Source organism: Protomyctophum parallelum (genome assembly GCF_964188405.1).
Source record: "Protomyctophum parallelum genome assembly, chromosome: 19".
In the NCBI taxonomy this organism is placed as follows: domain Eukaryota; kingdom Metazoa; phylum Chordata; class Actinopteri; order Myctophiformes; family Myctophidae; genus Protomyctophum; species Protomyctophum parallelum.
This window is the reverse complement of record NC_139717.1, coordinates 32215161-32235741: the sequence shown is the minus strand read 5'-3', so window position 1 is coordinate 32235741 and position 20581 is coordinate 32215161. Positions and strand designations below refer to the sequence as shown.

The 20581-nt window shown below is 45.1% G+C and overlaps 1 protein-coding gene across 7 annotated transcripts in view; it reads left to right on the top strand.

The window, feature by feature from the left end:
* The window catches only part of lama2 (laminin, alpha 2), a 254248-nt gene that overhangs the window by 146080 nt on the left and 87587 nt on the right, over positions 1-20581 (top strand). For 5 of the 7 annotated variants that reach the window (XM_083790710.1, XM_083790709.1, XM_083790711.1 and 2 more), the window contains 4 exons: positions 7963-8069; positions 9727-9999; positions 11541-11721; positions 14577-14713. In XM_083790710.1, coding sequence (XP_083646836.1) covers positions 7963-8069; positions 9727-9999; positions 11541-11721; positions 14577-14713 — 698 coding nt within the window. The remainder of the gene's footprint in view (positions 1-7962; positions 8070-9726; positions 10000-11540; positions 11722-14576; positions 14714-20581) is intronic. The other 2 variants (XM_083790714.1, XM_083790712.1) reach the window with 1 other exon arrangement.

The window sequence follows — 20581 nt, the reverse complement described above, 5'->3', positions numbered from 1 at the left end:
ATTTGGGCATTCCTGACAAAGAACTCCATATATCACAATGATGTTCTGACATCTGCATAGACTACTGGGTGGGGCATTAATTTCCAACTTGCATCGTTCCAAGGAGGCCTCTACATACATATACGCTCTACATACTGTAGATCAGTGGTTCCCAAAGTGGGGTCCGGGGACCCCCAGGGGTCATTGAGGGAGTTCCAGGAGGTCCCCAGCTAAATGATAGTTTGGAACCAAATGGACCCTTATGGGTCTGTAACTCTGAGAGTGTATAAATGGAACCAAATGGACCCTAACAGGTCCATTTGGTTCCATTTGTACACTCTTAACACAATGTTAAATTAACATTGATTTCACAATATAAATTGGGGGTTGGTCCCAGAGATAGAAATGCCATTAAATGGGGGTCCGTAGACTAATGCATGTCCTAGGGGTCCTTGAATTTAAACAGGTTGAGAATCACTGCTAGAGCATATCTTTTCAAATGGGGGTCCGCAGGCTAATTAGTGTCAATTTGGGGGTCCTTGGCGTGAAGAAGTATGGGAACCACTGCTGTAGATTACATAATTACATAATATCTTAGATATTGGTTTATTCAGCCCATCAGGACATAATTTAACATGGCAGTAGTGGGGATCCTGTCAGTAGAGCTGTCGTGACTAAAGAAAGTATGGACCATTTTGCCCTTTACTATGAATGTCATTTTATAAGCTGGGAATTGTCTTTCATTCCACTGCTCACCATCTGGAAATGCGTGCGCCCATGTGTGTTTGTCTATTTATAGTGACTCATAGGAATGGTTAGACTATGTGACAACCAGGTATAGTCTGGTGACCACCGGAGAGACGGGTGACAGCCGGAATGTAGACGGCAACCGGGTGAGCAGTGTGGGTTAGTGCCCCAGCCTGTGTCCTCCGTGAGGAGGAAGCCCAACAACCCTCGGTGAGGCCTTTAGGAGGGCCATGCAAGCAGCAAGCGGAACCGCAGTACCATGACCCTGCGGAACCATTGCCCACCACTCCTGAATGAACTGTCTGGTGCTGGGACTCTGGTGCAACGCACAGGTCCTCGCTCTGGTGAGAGCAGGAGTGGACCTGGTGAGACGTAGGAGGGGCCCGGACAGGAGACAACCCACAGAGCCTAGTCCCTCCATGTGCCAGAAGTGTACCTCCAAGCCCTGGCAGAGTAGTTCTGGAGTAGTTCCAACGGATTGTGTGCCCCTGGTTTTTCCCTAATGGGACTGATTGAGGGTAGCTACTGGGACGTAAGTCGGGACTTGATCACTCCCGGCTGGGTCGCCTGAGTGAGGGGTGTGATGTTGCGAGACCCGAAACCCCATTGACCTCAGGATACATCACTGAGGATACATCCCAGGTGCATCCATGCAATGTTTTTTGTTATGTGTGTTCAATTACACACACAGTATATGTTAGTGTGTTTGTACAGTACATGAGGCAGCAAACAGCTGTGCGTGGTGCAATATCAGACCAATCAACTGACTGCCATATTAAAGAATATAGACAGGGAAATAATGAAAACCAGAAAAGGGGGAGTGTTTTGTTAGATATATAGGAACAATATGGAGAGATCAGAGATCAGAGACAGACAGGCAGGCAGGCGGACAGACAGACAGACAGACACGCACGGTCGCACGGACAGGCACAGAGACAGACAGACAGACACGCACGGTCACACGGACAGGCAGACAGACAGACAGACACGCACAGAGACGCGCCGAGAGGCAGAGACTATTAATGTGCATTTGATAGTCCATTGTTCTGTGCGTTTGTTTCCGCCTCTCCGAGCCGGCTAAATGGCCATCGATTAATCAGCCTGATCTATGGCTCTCCTACGGCGGTGATCGGCTGCCCGTGTCTGTGGGATGGAGGGCCGCTATCGATCCTGTGAGAATGACAAAGGGCCACCAGGAATTATTAAAAGACAACTACTCTCTCTCCATCTCTCTCTCTCTCTCTCTCTCTCTCTCTCTGGCTTTCTCTGTGATACGCTGTGTCAGTCTATCAATGCCTCTCTGCCTACTTCACTCACTAACTCTCTTTCTCTCTCTCTGTCTCTCTCTCTCTCTCTGTTTCTCGCTGGCTCTGTTTCTCTCTGTGTTTCTTTCAGTCTTAATGAGTTTTATTGAGTGAAGCAGCAGAGTTCAGGGAGAGTGTCTGTGCTGTAATGAATAGACTGTATAAAAATCCTCTACTTTCTCACCGGTTGTCATCAGTCCCATCCGCAGCCGTTGGACAGGAGACATGTTGTGTCCGTACTAATAAGGCCTCAGGGTTTTAATTCACGTGTTTGGGGAATCTGACGCATCTCGCATATTGGAGGCAAAACGCCATCTTTCGATTTTGATCTATGCTTTAGGACGTTGTCAGTTTGTCAGAAGTGGTGGGGATGTGAGTATTCTTCTTTTTAGGGGTAAATGGTTTGCAACTACACAGTAGCCCAGTCAATAAATGGGTTCGGGAGGTCTCATTGGAATGAGCATTCTTCCATGACAGTCAAAAGTAAAATAGTAACTGAAAGGGGCAGTTGTTTGTTTGAGGGATGCAATTAAGTTTCAACAACTCTTTTGATCAGCATTTTCTCTCGTCCGTCCGTCCGTCCGTCCGTCCGTCCGTTACCAGCTAATCTCTGGCACCGTTAACCGATGCCAAACTTCCAGTTTGCAGGATTGGCCCGTTTGGAACAAAAAGCGTCAAATCATGAACGCAGCATGCAATTTACGTGAGATCTTTCACGCACTTTCCTACTAGGCTGAGGAATATATCCCACCCTTTTCACATTGGCCTGTTATAGCGCCACCAACAGATGGATTTTAGCAAACACACATTTTTGGAACAAAAATAACACTCAGGATTTTACCATGCACATGTAGTAATGCGCATTGAACCCCAGTCCTACTCGCCAGACCGACACACAACCTGAATAGGCCTGAGCCTGATTGGCAGGCTGTTGTGGGTCGGGTCTTGGCTGGGTGCTACAATCACCCTCCCCAGTCTTTGGAGCACGTCCTTGCACTTCACACCGCGGACGACAGCACACGACGTCCTTCATGTCCCTCACGCAAGGATCCCCGTGCTCCAAGTCCTGCCGACTACACCAGATTGTAGTGATGCGCAGGAGTGGGGATTGAACCCCAGTGTCCCCAGGCCCAGACCAACATACAACCTGTCACAACCTGAGCCTGATTGGCATGAGGCTGTTCAGCTACACACAGTACAGTATGTTACATCTTCTTGTCGTCTTTCTGGTGATTTACTACGTTCTTATTGTCTCTACCAGACCAAAGGCTTGGGGAGAGAGTATGTTGTCACCGAGTTTCCTCTTCTGATTGTTCCTGGCTCGGTGGTTAGAAGGCGGTGGGTTGGGCTGGTCCTCACGTGAAGAGGGCACCGTACTGGGATCGAACCGGTGCACAACGTAGCCAAGTCTCTTCAAATGCCTAAACACCTGGTACTGCTGCAGTGGGAGTGTCTCGGGGCACAGAAAGCTTTCATATCCTTCCTGGATGGATAGAGGAAGGCCATGATAAAACATCTGCAGGTTTCCACATTCCATCAGGTACAGAGCCTCCTCCGGGAGCAGATATCCTTTCCCGTTGGCAGAGAAGCCCATCGTCTGCCAGAACCTTCCAGGATGAGACTGCAGTTCCACACGTCTCTCTCTTGGAATCCACAGCTCTTGCACCAGGTTCCCCAGTCACTCCACCCGTTCCTCCGACACCATGCTCCAGTGTTCATCCAAGCTCTGTTTTAAACGCTGTCTCTGCCGCTCTGAGTCATCAGGGAAGAAGTCCTTCTGTCCCCGCGGCGGGATTATGGTTCCTCGACCGAGCCGCAAACAGCTCCGAGGGACTCAGTACCTCCTCTTCAGCAGCCCGCCTGTTCTGGTCCCGCATGTGCGAAAGTGATTTCAATCAACAATCATTGATGTTGATTTGGATGTTATCACGTATAGTTAATCCATATGGTCATGATTTTTTTCTTTTTTTTTAAGATATTTTTTTGCGGCTTACGCCTTTTATTGATTTTTGAAGGGACAGACAGTAGGCTGACAGGAAACGGGAGAGAGATGGGGGGATGACATGCAGTAAAGGCCGTGTCGGGTTCGGGAGTCGAACCCGCGGCACACTGCGACTGGATTACCAGTCCGGTGCCCAGACCGTTACGCCACGGCCTGGGCCCATATGGTCATGATTGATTGAATTCCTTATGGATCCTGATTTGGTTGAGTCTGATGTCATGCCAGTCAGCAGAATGACACATGCCAAATTATTTATTATTTATATTACCAGAGGACCCTCACATCTCCAGTTCGGCCCCTTACACCTACGTCGCAGCCAATCTGACTGATATGCCCATATATGAAGAATTGGTGATCTCTGTATCTGTCAGTCCTTGTCCCCTTTATGCCCATATATGGAGATCCCTGATGTCATCAGATATATTGGCATGAATGAGATGATGTATGATGATAAGAGCGGCCCTCAATTTTTTTACAGAATATACAGCTTTTGTCCTCACACGTCTCAATATTTGCCATTGACAATGAATGGAGAAATGAGGTCAAATGTCCGCCAAATATGACGTAAATCTGTGCCAACACAAACATTAAATGCCATTGACAATGATGGGAACATTTACGTCATACTGTATGTACACTAAGGCTGTACCCTAGCCCTGTTTTTAGGACTCAACATTTGGAGGAATTTCCGAGCGAACATCCGAACCATTTGGTTAATTGGTTCTAATTAATTAATTTCTCCGAGTGCTTTTAACCAGGCTGCAATTCATAAATAGATCCTCCGGGGCGACGTTGCATAGACTATCAGTGAAATAATGGTTAAGTTCATCAGGGGTTGGTGAGGGTTGCTACCGGGTTGGCCCACCGGGAAGGTGTGCATTTTGAGTGTGAATACAACCGTCTTTACTTTTAATACACTATAATGACAACACGAGATATCCGTCTTGAACATGATCAGAGCGCGCAGCGCGTCTCCCCCTCTCTCTCTCTCCCAACAGGGCCAACACACACGCGTGCGGGCACACACACACACACACACACACACACACACACACACACAAAGCGTCTAGTGGCTCTGACTGTGACATGTGCTCCGCTGCTGCGAGCGGCCGTGTGTGCGTCCTCGCAAACAGTGAAAATAGCCGATCTGCATGAGGAATAGGCTAGCGCCTAGCAGCACTCTCGTCGGGAGGGGGGCAGCACAAATATCCTACGAGTAGGGCAACCAAATGGTCAGCATACGTCCCTGATGCGAGCTCATCATTCCATAAAAATGAGCCATAGTTGAATGAGTTGCTGGCAGGCAGCTAAAACGAGAGTGTATCTTGTCTTGCTCATTAGCTGTCTCTCTTTCATTAATTTGTTCCACCTGTGTAGGCTACTCTCAGAAGCGCATTGAGTGTGTGTGTGTGTCACTTTGTCTCTCCTGCCGTCTGCAGGACTTTCAAATGATTGTAAACACAACATGAACATATGCATATCGCATATGCATATCACATTCTCGCCAAGATATATTTCTGAGTAAAAAAAATATATATATAATTATTATAAAACACTATAATAATAATAAAATAAAATAAACAAATGTTTCAAGGCCATAAATTAAGATTCGAGTGGCAACCTTAACGAGCGAACATTCGAACCCTGAATGTTCGGGGACAGCCTTAATGTACACGAGCATATTCGGCTAACCAATCACATAAATTCAGTTCAATGAAAGGGGAAATTAGATCATATGTGCCTCAAATATTATGTCAATTTTGTCCACACACGTCTCATATTGACACTGATCACCATTACATCACTTAATCAACATGAGTTAGACTTTAATATATTAGCGCCTCTCACTTCACACGGGTGTCATTTTTTAATTCGATTTAATTACCCTTTTCATCCCATGGGGGGAATTCAGTTTCAGCTTCACCTAATGTTAGCTGCTGAGTGCTGCCCACAGCTGAGCACGGATGGGGGAGCAGGTCAGGTCAGGTCGTACAAAAACTACATGAGTGAGATTTGATTAGATTTTTTTTCAAATAAGGGACCTCCAGGGTGTCCACTGTCCAGGTAGTTGGTATGAGTGGACTAATGGTTGTGAGACAGGCTTCAACCAAAAGATGTGGAATACTAACGTTGGATAGATGCAGATTTCATAATTGCTTCATAACAGGACAGAACAGAGTGTGTTAAAAAAAAAGATTTCACACACCAACAAGGCTAGCGCTGTAGCGACTAAACAGAATGCATCCCAGATGGTCCCCAGAGGGTGAAGCTAGGAGGTAGGAGGTAGGGGGGTGTGTGTGTGTGTGTGTGTGTGTGTGTGTGTGTGTGTGTGTGTGTGTGTGTGTGTGTGTGTGTGTGTGTGTGTGTGTGTGTGTGTGTGTGTGTGTGTGTGTGTGTGTGTGTGTGTGTGTGTGTGTGTGTGTGTGTGTGTGCGTGGGTGCGTGGGTGCGAGCAAGATAGCGGGAATAGGAGTACATGTAATAAATGTGTAGGTGTAATCTTGCTTGGTATAGCGTTCGCGCATGTGCGTGCGTGCGTGGTTGGGTGGACATCTGCTGTACCCCTCTCAGTCTTTCGTCCCACACGCTGGTCTGTCCTTCTGTCTCTCTGTCTCTGACAGGAGAGAATGGCAGGAGGTAGAACAAGTTCTGTGTGGCGGAGTGCTGTGTCTATGTGTTTGTGTGTTTGGTGTGGGGGCAGAGAGAGAGAGAGAGAGAGAGAAAGACAGAGAGGGGGGGGGGGTAGAGCATTGTGGTGGGTGGACAGCGTTCACATTGTTCCATAACTACATCAATGCCATGATGAGCAGCTCCAGCTTGTCACCTATTGTAGTTCCGTCCACTGTACAATGTAACTATAGATCAGTCATTCTCAATCTGTGTGCAGCGAGATTAAAATCACTATGATTTTAATGATGATACAACATTGTCTGTCTTGCTAGTTTGTCTTTAAAACACCAATTTACCAATACCAATATAAGACCAATATATATAGGAACTATACCATCTACGTGTACTATGTAATGTTAGTTCCATTGATCCAAGCCGGAACACAATCGATTGATTGTCCAATAAAATAAACAGGCTCTGAAGATGCACGCCCACCCACCTGACCACTTTAAATGCTCAGTATTTTACTGCATAGTGGCTACCTCTCGCTCTGATATTTCACAGAAATTATAGAAATGTCAGATGTGTCTCTGTAAATGTGTTGTGCCGATTTGAATCATCCTAGACTGAACACAGTCTGTACTGTACTGCAATGTATTCTATAACTGACTGATAGGATAGAATAGAATAGAATAGAATAGAATAGAATGCCTTAAATGACCATCCATGACAAGCATTTACTTGTATGCATGCCGTTGCTTTGCACAAGTTTGAAATACTGTTGATATCCTCTCCTCTCCTCTCCTCTCCTCTCCTCTCCTCTCCTCTCCTCTCCTCTCCTCTCCTCTCCTCTCCTCTCCTCTCCTCTCCTCTCCTCTCCTCTCCTCTCCTCTCCTCTCCTCTCCTCTCCTCTCCTCTCCTCTCCTCTCTGCCTCCTCTCCTCTCCTCTCCTCTCCTCTCCTCTCCTCTCCTCTCCTCTCCTCTCCTCTCCTCTCCTCTCCTCTCCTCTCCTCTCCTCTCCTCTCCTCTCCTCTCCTCTCCTCTCCTCTCCTCTCCTCCCCTCCCCTCCCCTCCCCTCTCCTCTCCTCTCCTCTCCTCTCTGCCTCCCCTCCTCTCCTCTCCTCTCCTCTCCTCTCCTCTCCTCTCCTCTCCTCTCCTCTCCTCTCCTCTCCTCTCCTCTCCTCTCCTCTCCTCTCCTCTCCTCTCCTCTCCTCTCCTCTCCTCTCCTCTCCTCTCCTCTCCTCTCCTCTCCTCTCCTCTCCTCTCCTCTCCTCTCCTCTCCTCCCCTCCCCTCCCCTCTCCTCTCCTCTCCTCTCTGCAGCCTGTCATTGCCACACTAACGGCTCAGTGTCAGAGGGGTGCAACAAGGAAACAGGCCAGTGCCATTGCAGAGAGCATGTCATTGGAAAAAAGTGTGATGAGTGCATGGTGAGTATGTCCGTACACGCCATCCACATGCACTTTCTAACCATTTCCTTTTCACTTTTGCAACCGTTGGGAAAAATGTGTTATTAATATGTAAAAACAAATAAAAAAATGTATGAAATAATATTATGCTAGTGGTCCCAAAGCTAAAAGAAAAAAGTAGGGATTCACCGACGCTTGCGGAACTCTTCTAAAGCCTCGTTCCTGACCGCATCACTGGCGTGCCAATAATCACGATAAAGCACACCCTCTCATGTAATATTGCTTAAATCATTGGATTTACTGAATTCAGACCGTAAAGGGTAATTGGTGCGATTGGAACTAAAAGAAGAAAAGCACAAAATGTATTATTTCGTCTCTGTCGGGTGGAAAACCTCATATGTCTAAAGCTGTTACTTTTTGGATTCAAATAAAAAAATGGCAGATCTACAAGCTCTGTAGGAAAAAGCTTTCACACACCTATAAATCAGGCATATGCACAGGTGCGTAGGCCAGTGGACATCAATGAAAGGGATGAAAACACACTGTGTATCTGCTCGGTACATGAGTATTTTCTTTTAATAATGCAACGTTTGGGTTCCTCCGGACCTTCTTCAGGCATGATCTACAAGCTCACAATGTGTCGCTTTGGCTTTGCACTGCATTGCGAGCTTCATGGAGATCTGCTATTTTTGACACTTTTGTGTGACGCTGCAGTATGATCAAGTAAAAACACAGAAAAGTTAAAATATGGAGATAAGAGGTTTCTGCCCGACAGCAACAATGTTACTTTATTGAAAATTCAATTTGTTCCGTTCTCTTTTCCACCTCGTTTTATTATCACTAGATGGAATCACTTCCCTTTCTCTGTTTGAGTCGGGCTTTTATCTGAAACTGTGGGCAAACAGCTTTTCCATTTAGATGTGTTTACTGTCTGATGCTTGTCAGAGCAGTGATGTGGCGACACGGTGAACCTTGAACATCATGAATTACTGTCCGTACTCCCATTCAACAGGCTTTCCACAAAGACACAGAGTTTTCATCTCAAATGTTTGTTCCCTCCCTGTGTGATGAAAATGTCTCAATTCTCATTTTATCATTTCCCCAAAGACCACAAGGTAATGCCATGATCCATGTCTAACACTGGTTTTTTGTTTGGTTTGTTTTAAAATGTTCCCCCTCTGAACTAATGACCAAGGTTGAAGTTTCAAGGTTTCTTTATTTGGTATATCTTCATAGAGTACATTTCTTTTTGTTCTGGTTCCTCAGACATTGTAGCAGCAATAGGCTAATAGTAATAATGATAATAAGTAAAAGTATACAACAAAAGATTTGCACAAAAATTTAAAAGATTTTTGAAAAGTCGGAGAGTAGCAGCATCATCAAACCCAGTTTGACCATAAGGTTCTAGCTCTTAAACCCTATACTTGGTTGACTGGTGTCCCTCAGGGCTCTATACTAGCGCCTCTTCTCTGCATTTGCACTTTACTGAACAAATGGAAGAGATTGCATGTAGATCTGCTATTCCAGCTAAAGTTTTCCGCAGAATACGGATGCTGGGGTTTAAGTGGTGCAGTAAGTAAGCAAGGGTTTCTCACTCCAATGAATCCTGAACATGCTTCAACTCCTCTAACCAACCACACCTTGCCCTTCACTTCCTAACCGCCATCGCTCCACGCAGCCCAACTGCTGGTGGGACGCCGAGCGCCAGGAGTGCCTGCCGTGCCGCTGCAGCCCGCAGGGGGCGCTGGCGCAGCGCTGCGACGTCCAGGGTCGCTGCATCTGCCGGCCTGGGTTCGTGGGCCACCGCTGCGACCTGCGGCGCCCTGGCTACGAGAGGCGAGAGACGCGGCGGCCGGTGGAGCGCGTTCCCATGGAGACGGTGCAGCAGAGATGGGGCGGCGGGTCCCGCACAGGGGGCTGTCCCCGGGGGGCGTACAGGCCGAAGGCGGGGGTACAGATGGCACGCAGCACGCGGATGATGACTTTGTGTGTGGTGCTGTTTTACTAAGCGGGTGTGTGTGGAGTGGGCGCGGCGGTGGGACATTTTGGTATAGGCGTAGAGCTTGTGTGTGTGTGTGCGTGCGTGCGTGTCCTCGGGGACTTGTGGACCTAGCACAGGACTGTGAACATTGTGATATTAACGTGTGCAGGCATGGACGTCTGTGTGTGTGTGTGTGTGTGTGTGTGTGTGTGTGTGTGTGTGTGTGTGTGTGTGTGTGTGTGTGTGTGTGTGTGTGTGTGTGTGTGTGTGTGTGTGTGTGTGTGTGTGTGTGTGTGTGTGTGCGTGCGTGCGTGCGCGTGTGTTCCAGCTGTCACTGAATGAGGGAGGTATGGGCAGCATGGCTGTGCATGTTCATACACTCTTTGAAAAGATGTGTACTAGGGCTGGGCCATATATTATATTTATTTTCATGGTTTCATTCATTTAAGCCATAATTTTATTAAATTTCATAAATAGCTAAAACAGTTGATCTACAAGCTCACAACATGTCACGATGTGACGGTGACGTCAGTGTTTGACCAATTAAAAAGAAAATGTTATCGTCACAATACATCCATATCGAGGTATTTTGTCAAAAATATCATTATATTATCTTTTGTCCATATCGCCCAGCCCTAATGTGTTATCATTATCATCAAGGCTGAGTGTTGTTCATCATACAGTACATCCTGTAGGGATTATTCAATTATCTCAACATGCTTGACTAGCCTTGTCAGTTGCTATTGAACGTGTTGTCACACACCACACGTATTGATGTATTGAAGATACAGCGTATCCTCCTGACTTTATACATTTGCCCATCGCAAAACAGGAAAATGAGGTCAATCCAGACATTACCAGTGTTGTTGTTTTTGTATGTGAGCTATCTTGAAATTGCAATGATTTCTCCTGAGGGCAATGTTTAGTCAAAATGATGCTCACTGTGCCTTTGCACTGTTGAATCTGGTGTTTTCAATGGCATGTCTTTGGTGGATTGCTGCTAGAGTGTTTTTGTTTGCTGTGATCTTTTGACTGTTTAATTTGTACATTGCATGATCTCTCTCTCTCTCTCTCTCTCTCTCTCTCTATCTCTCTCTCTCTCTCTCTCTCTCTCTTTGTCATTCAAATAAACATGCTCTGAAAAGGCACGTGGCCCACCCATCTGACTACTCAACACATGATATGTTAAGTGGACAGATGGAAGGACACATTGGAGATTTTTCAAGTGGGCCTTGTTCCAGAAAGTACATTTTGAGGTCAGGATACAAATTTCATCCAATCAGGACGTAGAAGTCATACAGGAGGTGATCCCATAAACTTTAAAGTAATGAAGCAAAAACATTGAGCAGAGTAAGCAGACAACATTGGAGCTCTCTTTCTCTCTATCTCTCTCTCTCTCTCTCTCTCTCTCTCTCCCCATCCATAACTCCTGTGTGTGTGTGTGTGTGTGTGTGTGTGTGTGTGTGTGTGTGTGTGTGTGTGTGTGTGTGTGTGTGTGTGTGTGTGCACAGGCTCAGACGCACGGCATCGCCACCGGGGGCTCGTGCGTGCCGTGCCACTGCAACTCGTTCGGCTCCAAGTCGTTTGACTGTGACGAGGCGGGCCAGTGTCGCTGCCAGCCCGGCGTCACCGGGCCCAAGTGTGACCGCTGCTCCCAGGGACACTTCAACTTCCAGGAGGGAGGCTGCACACGTAAGACTCACCCCACTGCTCAAACACAATATGTTGTTTTGCTACAATATACTTGTTGAATAGCTCTAAATTCCTCAGCGTTTTCAGTCATATTGAGCTGCGGTTCTCAACCTTTCAGGCCCTGACACCCCAAAATAATCATATTTGAACTAAACACTTGGAATCGTATGAGGTGAGCCATATTTCATTTAGTTTGTACCACAGATAAATATTGTGAAAATAGCAGATCTACAAGCTGTGAGCTTGATGGTCAGTGGGAACCACTACTATAGAGCAGTGATTTTCAACCTGTGGGACAAGGACCACCCTAGAAAGATGGGGGGTGCTAGAGGAAAGATCATGGGGTCACCAAAATCATGGGGGAAATGTGTTGAGCAGATTCTGTGTCTGAGCGACTAAAGGGTCAAGAGATACACTAATTTTAAAATATTAATGTTGGCCTATGTGTATAGTGTGTGACGCTAGAGGAAAGATCAATATGTTTCACACTTGAGGCCGTTAATGAGCTCAGCAAATTTCATGGCAGTCTGGTCGTTACCTTTCGAGATATGTTAGTCTCATACAATAGCTGTGTATTGTACTGAATACTGTACTGTATATGTGCATCTGCATATTTGCGTGCATACGTGTCCACTTCACTTTGATTTCCCATCAATTATATATTTTTCCCTCTAAATGATCTGTTTTACCTGCTGTAAAACGGTGGTTTGAAATGAAATCCAGCTCCATTTTCCAAACGAGGAACCTGTTTGTGCTGAGAGTCCTTAACCTACTTCAAGTCAAAGTGCTTTTGGTCTCATGCTTTTATCAGGTTAATGCCCAATTTATGTCATACGACGGTGTGGAGTGCTGAAGATAACATATCTACAAGCTCACAAACTTGCGTCCACACCACAGTGTGAGCCTGTAGATCTGCTATTTGTGGCACACGACACCACAGTACAGCAAAGTATAAATCACGCACAACCCTGCCATCAACCCACATAACAAGGACATAGAGTAGCACTTTTAGCTAACAGACCACTTTCCAAAAACAGACCACGGCTGTAGGAAAAAAAGAATGCCCACTCCCACAAGTTGCTGTCCTCATCAGCGTCACAGCTCACCATAGGGTTCTTCTGATTTCCGTATTTATTTCAAAGTTGATTTGATCTTCCTTTTGTAAAGTAAGTTACAGCTGCCCCAGGGGACAGGAATCTCATTCCTTTAAGCCACCACGCATGGCTTATGACTCTGTTTGTTCGGGGGGTGGGTTTATGCAAAGCTTGAAAAAGTTGAATGCTTTATTAAAATGGTGAGAAAGCATGCTTTCAGCCGCTGGCTGTACATTTAAACACATGTTTGAAATTGTTTTGACTGTCTAGGCATTTATTTTTGCTTTAGCGCAGACCTGGCGGTAGGAATTGAAGCCGACAGCATTGTTATAAAAAGAAAGTTCTTAAGTGAGTGCAAAGCAACCCTTCCAACAGAAATCAGACTTAGAGATTAACAACTGATCAAATGAATGTCTCCACTGTCACTAATTATAAATAGTGTAACCTAGTGTGACCTCAGCTCAGAGTCATTAAAAGTATCTATGTACTGCACATGCAGGAGAAAGTAAACGTATAACAGATGATGATGATATGATGATAATGTTATTGTTTTTAAGTGGTCAAATATGAGAAATGGGTTTCAAGAAGACACAGCTATATGTTGCCATGCAAGAGAAGCTATAGCTCCTGACTGACACCAATGTGATTATGGCATATACTGTACACCAAATAGTAACTGTTAATTAAATCCTCCATGGACCTGTAATGCTAAACCAGAAACTGATGTATTTGTGTGTTCAGGCCTGATGAAAGAACACCAGTGTGTGTGTGCGTGCGTGTGTGCGCCTGTGCATGTGCGTGTGTTTAATTTAATTCAGGGGTGCCGTGGATGACAACGTTATTTACGGGGGTAACCTGAGCCTAAACTGTGATTCACTACGTAGCCCATTTGGACAGACTGCTGCTCACTCTTTTATGATCAACATTGTGTTGCTGCTATCACCACTCCCAGCTTGTCACCACCTCCCCAGCCTCCTCCCGTGTTAGTACTAAATGACAGCGTACGCCCATAGAATCTACAGGCAGTAATAGAAGCTTATTTTGCAGTGATTTCAAATCCGCCATCTTTCTATATCCTGTCCAGAAATGGGACGAGGGCGTGTCTTCACTTGGTAGAACCAGTAGAAACATATAGCCTTACTTTTTCATTCATTGTAAAATTAATGTGAGTGACCATAAATTATGTTTATGAAAAGGTTTACTAAAGTAATACAATCGAGTGTAAAGTTTGCCCAAAACCTCATTGAGTTCAATTGGGATTATAAAGTCTTGCAAACAGTAGAAGGTGAAATAGCCTATCTATATGATTAATAACCGTATATCTTCTGTCTATGCCCTATGAGGGGATGTGAGCTCAGAGTCACACTTATGCAGATAAATTACATGTTGAGAGTGTGAATTACACATTTTTCATTGCTGCAGTTCTTCCCTTATGCTCTGACTGATATGCTGGGCCTCGGTTAGCAAAATGCTGAGGTCGGCGATCATCTATATTTAATCTATTAATGATAATGCTAATTCATGAATATATCACATTAATTGTCTTATTATTTATTAGCATATTATTCCACACCCTCATTTATATCCTCAGGCATCTCCCCTTGTCATTACTTCTGTTGATTCTTGTTCTTTTGGTCCCTCTCCTCTCCTCTCCTCTCCTCTCCTCTCCTCTCCTCTCCTCTCCTCTCCTCTCCTCTCCTCTCCTCTCCTCTCCTCTCCTCTCCTCTCCTCTCCTCTCCTCTCCTCTCCTCTCCTCTCCAGGTTGTGAGTGCAGCCACGTGGGGAACAACTGCGATGGCAACACGGGCCAGTGTATCTGTCCCCCTAACACCATTGGTGAAAGGTGTGACCGCTGTGCTGCCAACCACTGGGGCCATGACATCAACACAGGATGCAAGGTACACCTGGGTTCAAGTGGATTACTCTGTATTTCAACCCACTTCACTCGAATGCAATCGAGGCTCTGGAGCCTACTGCATGTATACTGGCTGTGATTAGGAAACATGGAAGTGAAATTACTGCCACCGAAGCAAAAACATATGAGGTTAGGGCGGGGACATACGTGGCCGGTTAAGACTGATATGTGGTTAGGGCGGGGACATACGTGGCCGGTTAAGACTGATATGAGGTTAGGACATACGTGGTCGGTTAAGACTGATATGTGGTTAGGGCGGGGACATACGTGGCCGGTTAAGACTGATATGAGGTTAGGACATACGTGGTCGGTTAAGACTGATATGAGGTTAGGGCGGGGACATACGTGGTCGGTTAAGACCAGTGTTGGGCAAGTTACTTTTAAAAAGTAAGGAATTATAGTTATCGTTACTTATCTAAAAAAGTAATTTGTTACTTTACTTTACATTCAATTATGAAAGTAACTACTTTACTTTACTTTAAGGTAGTGTAGACAAGTTTCCAGCCAAAATTTAAAATATATATGAATGTATTTTGTTGGCCTTTTTTCCCTCTATCTTTCCCTTTATTATGATGCTGAGGTGTTCTCCTGCAACAGCACACTCTCCCTTTGGCCCCCTGTGGCTGAATGCACTGTTTATATCCACTACAGTTTACTACTACTTGCAGCGCGAGGCTGTGACTGTGTGTGTTCAACCCAGCAGTATTATAATGAAAACGCGATGCGATTTCATTGCAAGTACAATATTATCCCCATATCTTAGTTTCACCATTGTTCATGTAAAATATATAATAATCAAATAAAAAATGAGTACACTCTCTTTGCATTGCTCTTTTTGGCTGAGGACAATGTTTTATGTCCGCCACACAATTTGCATTTCACCTCAATGTTTTTGTCGTCCTTGACCCGCAAGTACTCAAAGTAATGTTTATATTTCCAACCCCCAAAGCAACCGATCTCGCTGTCATGATCCGCATTTGCCATTTTAGCGTGTGGTACTGCCAGTACCACACACTCTACCACAGCTCTTACTTTATTAACGAATATAATTCGCCGCAATCGCCAGTCTGTACACGTAGGACTGGACACAAAGAGAGTGCAGAGAGTACAGACAATATGCCATACTATTACTAGGCTGATGCCCTCTCCACGCCGCGCACCGTGGCGCATGAACAACAACAACAACTCCACGTGGACCCACGACGACCCGCGTATGAATTAGATAGTTTATAAGAAATGGCACGGCGGCCGTCCTTGCAGGCAGTGACAGTAACAGAATGAGAATCCTGTAGGCTGCCTGTATTGTAACCTGTTCATTTTGGGGGGCATCAACAACAGCCTGTTGTTGATGATGAAAGATACTATGAAACTTAACAATTCATTAACTAGTACTCACCTATACGCCGCCACGGAGGATAGGTGTTTAACGTAATTCCAAAGTGTTTAGCCTACATTGTTTAAGTCATAGACGCATGCGGTTTTTATGAACTTTGGCTAAAAGCATGTTGTTGTTTATTATTCCACTACCACCCGGCACTTCTAGTCGAGTAGTCATGGCAGCTGGCTACAACCGAAACAACTTCCTCTTCCTCTGCAAAATAAAAGCTGCTTATAACAATACTTTTATTTCTTAAGTGAACAACAGGATGTAGTAGACGCAGGATAGGGGGCTTGGAAGGATAAATAAATCACACAGAAGGCAGGAGAAATAAACTCTGCAGACAGTATAATAGACTGGAGCTGCATGGTGAGACTTTTCACTGATCACATAACACGGTTAACACATGCGCACAGTTAACTATAACGCCGTTATGGAATGGGAAATGTAAAGTGTTAGGTTACAAATTATTGCAAATAGTAGTTTCGTTATGTAACGTAACGCGATGTAAGGGTGTTGGTTACAACACTGGTTAAGACTGATATGAGGTTAGGGCGGGGACATACGTGGCCGGTTAAGACTGATATGTGGTTAGGGCGGTGACATACGTGGCCGGTTAAGACTGATATGAGGTTAGGGCGGGGACATACGTGGCTGGTTAAGACTGATATGTGGTTAGGGCGGGGACATACGTGGCTGGTTAAGACTGATATGTGGTTAGGGCGGGGACATACGTGGCTGGTTAAGACTGATATGTGGTTAGGGCGGGGACATACGTGGCTGGTTAAGACTGATATGTGGTTAGGGCGGGGACATACGTGGCTGGTTAAGACTGATATGTGGTTAGGGCGGGGACATACGTGGCCGGTTAAGACAGAGGTTAGGGTTAGAGTTAGGACTAGATTCAGGGTTATGCAACGTGTTGTGAGCTGGTAGCTCTATTTTCAGTATCTTTTTATAATCAATTAAATCGATTAGCTGTTGCAATTAATGGAACATTGTAAACCTTTCTATAATAATAAATAATATGTGCTATACAACTTTACCAAAATGGCAGCGCTTCTCTAGGTTCCATTATAAAATGAAACGCTAGCATTCTGACTGCAGGGTAAACAGATTACGCCGTGTCTGTTGGGTTCAGATAACTGGTGATGAGCTATTACCATCATTTGGAATTTTGACTACTTTGGGTCTAAATTAATCACATAGATTAATGGAATATTTGAAAAAAGCCGGACACAAAGTAGAGGCGGTTGCCATGCAACATTTATGTTTTGATTTTGTTTTTGTTTTCGTTGAAGTTCATCAAAATCTTTCTGCCTCTCATTCTAATTACAGTAGGTGGATTCTCTTTCCCCAGAGACATGCAGTGGTCTAACCACTTAACCCATTCTGACCTGAGATCAGATTCATACGAGGTTTCCGCTGGACACACGCTGGTCTGATTAAATGTTATCCCTTCATGTCATTGTACTGTTGGTTATTGCTAACACCTTGTGATGTTTGTAGCCTACTCTTTGTAGCCAAATTACTTTTTTCATGAAGGCATTCATGAAAATAAAGGCATTAGACCTGAGATTTTGTGATTTCACCAACGGTATTAAAATCAGGGTTCGATTTGTAAAAAAAACAAAAACAAAACAGAGTGTGTGGGAATGTCTTACTTATTTGAAAAATCACAATCTTGTGTGAAGTGAGGGGAGCCTTTGGGGGCACGCACAATACGTCAGTAAAAAGTCCATAGACTTGGCTACAAAGCATTACTGTCATTTAATTTCTCCTCTCCCCCACTATCCTCTCTACGCTCTATTGTTTGTTCCTTTTCTTCAAAGTCTTTTCTCTTTTTTTAATACTGCAAGTTCATTAAATGTCTCTCTCTCACTTTTCTCTCCTCTCCCTCCTCATTAAATCCATCCTCTCTTGCTTTTCTCTTCTCTGTTTTATTAATCTCCCCTCCCTCTCTCCTCTCTCTGTCTGTCTTCTGTCTCTCCTGTTCTCTACTACAGTATGTTTCTAAGAAACAGATAACACCTCAGATAACAGCTTTCTTCTTCTTAAACATTATTGTTACATCCAGTTATAAGCGACACACAACTAAAAAGCACTATCATGATATTTTCATGGAGCAAACGTTGACATTCGACTTCGAAGCATCTTGCCATTGTCATGTTTTTCTCTGAATAGATTCTAGCATCTTCAGTTACTAAGACCACAATCGTGAGCGAGGCGAGGATAGAGATTTTGTTGATGAATGACAACCACTTTTCTGCCTTTTGCTTAATTTATGTCATACATAGTGACACCATCACATGACAACGTATAAACAGTCTATATGCCTTTTCCTCCCATGTCTCTCTTTTCACCTTCTCTCTTTCCCTCTCCTCCCCTTCACTCTCTCATTCACTCCTGCCCCCCCCCCTCTCTCTCTATCTCTATCTCTATCTCTCTCTCTCTCTCTCTCTCTCTCTCTCTCTCTCTCTCTCTCTCTCTCTCTCTGTATCTTTTGATGCTAGTTTGTCTACAGTGTTTGAACAGTAATGGCACTGCAGTGAAACTCATCAAAGCCCCCGAGGCAATAATAACAGTGAACTATTAGAAGCAGATAGCAGTTGAAAACTGTTGATAATTAGAGGCTCAGGCATGAAAGCACGTTGCTCAATTTACTTTATTAATAGACGGTTAAAAGGAACAGAAAACATACCGTAGCACAGCCATTAGAGATCAGAACAGCTTGGTAAAGTACAACGCAACACTACAATGCAACACCACACGATACAACATGGTATACAATGCAACACAACACAGCACGACAACATGGCACAATGCAACACAACACAGCACGACAACATGGCACAATGCAACACAACACAGCACGACAACATGGCACAATGCAACACAACACAGCACGACAACATGGCACAATGCAACACAACACAGCACGACAACATGGTACAATGCAACACAACACAGCACGACAACATGGCACAATGCAACACAACACAGCACGACAACATGGTACAATGCAACACAACACAGCACGACAACATGGCACAATGCAACACAACACAGCACGACAACATGGCACAATGCAACACAACACAGCACGACAACATGGCACAATGCAACACAACACAGCACGACAACATGGCACAATGCAACACAACACAGCACGACAACATGGTACAATGCAACACAACACAGCACGACAACATGGTACAATGCAACACAACACAGCACGACAACATGGCACAATGCAACACAACACAGCACGACAACATGGTACAATGCAACACAACACAGCACGACAACATGGCACAATGCAACACAACACAGCACGACAACATGGCACAATGCAACACAACACAGCACGACAACATGGCACAATGCAACACAACACAGCACGACAACATGGCACAATGCAACACAACACAGCACGACAACATGGCACAATGCAACACAACACAGCACGACAACATGGCACAATGCAACACAACACAGCACGACAACATGGCACAATGCAACACAACACAGCACGACAACATGGTACAATGCAACACAACACAGCACGACAACATGGTACAATGCAACACAACACAGCACGACAACATGGCACAATGCAACACAACACAGCACGACAACATGGCACAATGCAACACAACACAGCACGACAACATGGTACAATGCAACACAACACAACACGACAACATGGTACAATGCAACACAACACAACACGACAACATGGCACAATGCAACACAACACAGCACGACAACATGGCACAATGCAACACAACACAGCACGACAACATGGCACAATGCAACACAACACAGCACGACAACATGGCACAATGCAACACAACACAGCACGACAACATGGCACAATGCAACACAACACAGCACGACAACATGGCACAATGCAACACAACACAGCACGACAACATGGTACAATGCAACACAACACAGCACGACAACATGGTACAATGCAACACAACACAGCACGACAACATGGCACAATGCAACACAACACAGCACGACAACATGGCACAATGCAACACAACACAGCACGACAACATGGCACAATGCAACACAACACAACACGACAACATGGTACAATGCAACACAACACAACACGACAACATGGCACAATGCAACACAACACAGCACGACAACATGGCACAATGCAACACAACACAGCACGACAACATGGCACAATGCAACACAACACAACACGACAACATGGCACAATGCAACACAACACAGCACGACAACATGGTACAATGCAACACAACACAGCACGACAACATGGTACAATGCAACACAACACAGCACGACAACATGGCACAATGCAACACAACACAGCACGACAACATGGTACAATGCAACACAACACAGCACGACAACATGGCACAATGCAACACAACACAACACGACAACATGGCACAATGCAACACAACACAACACGACAACATGGCACAA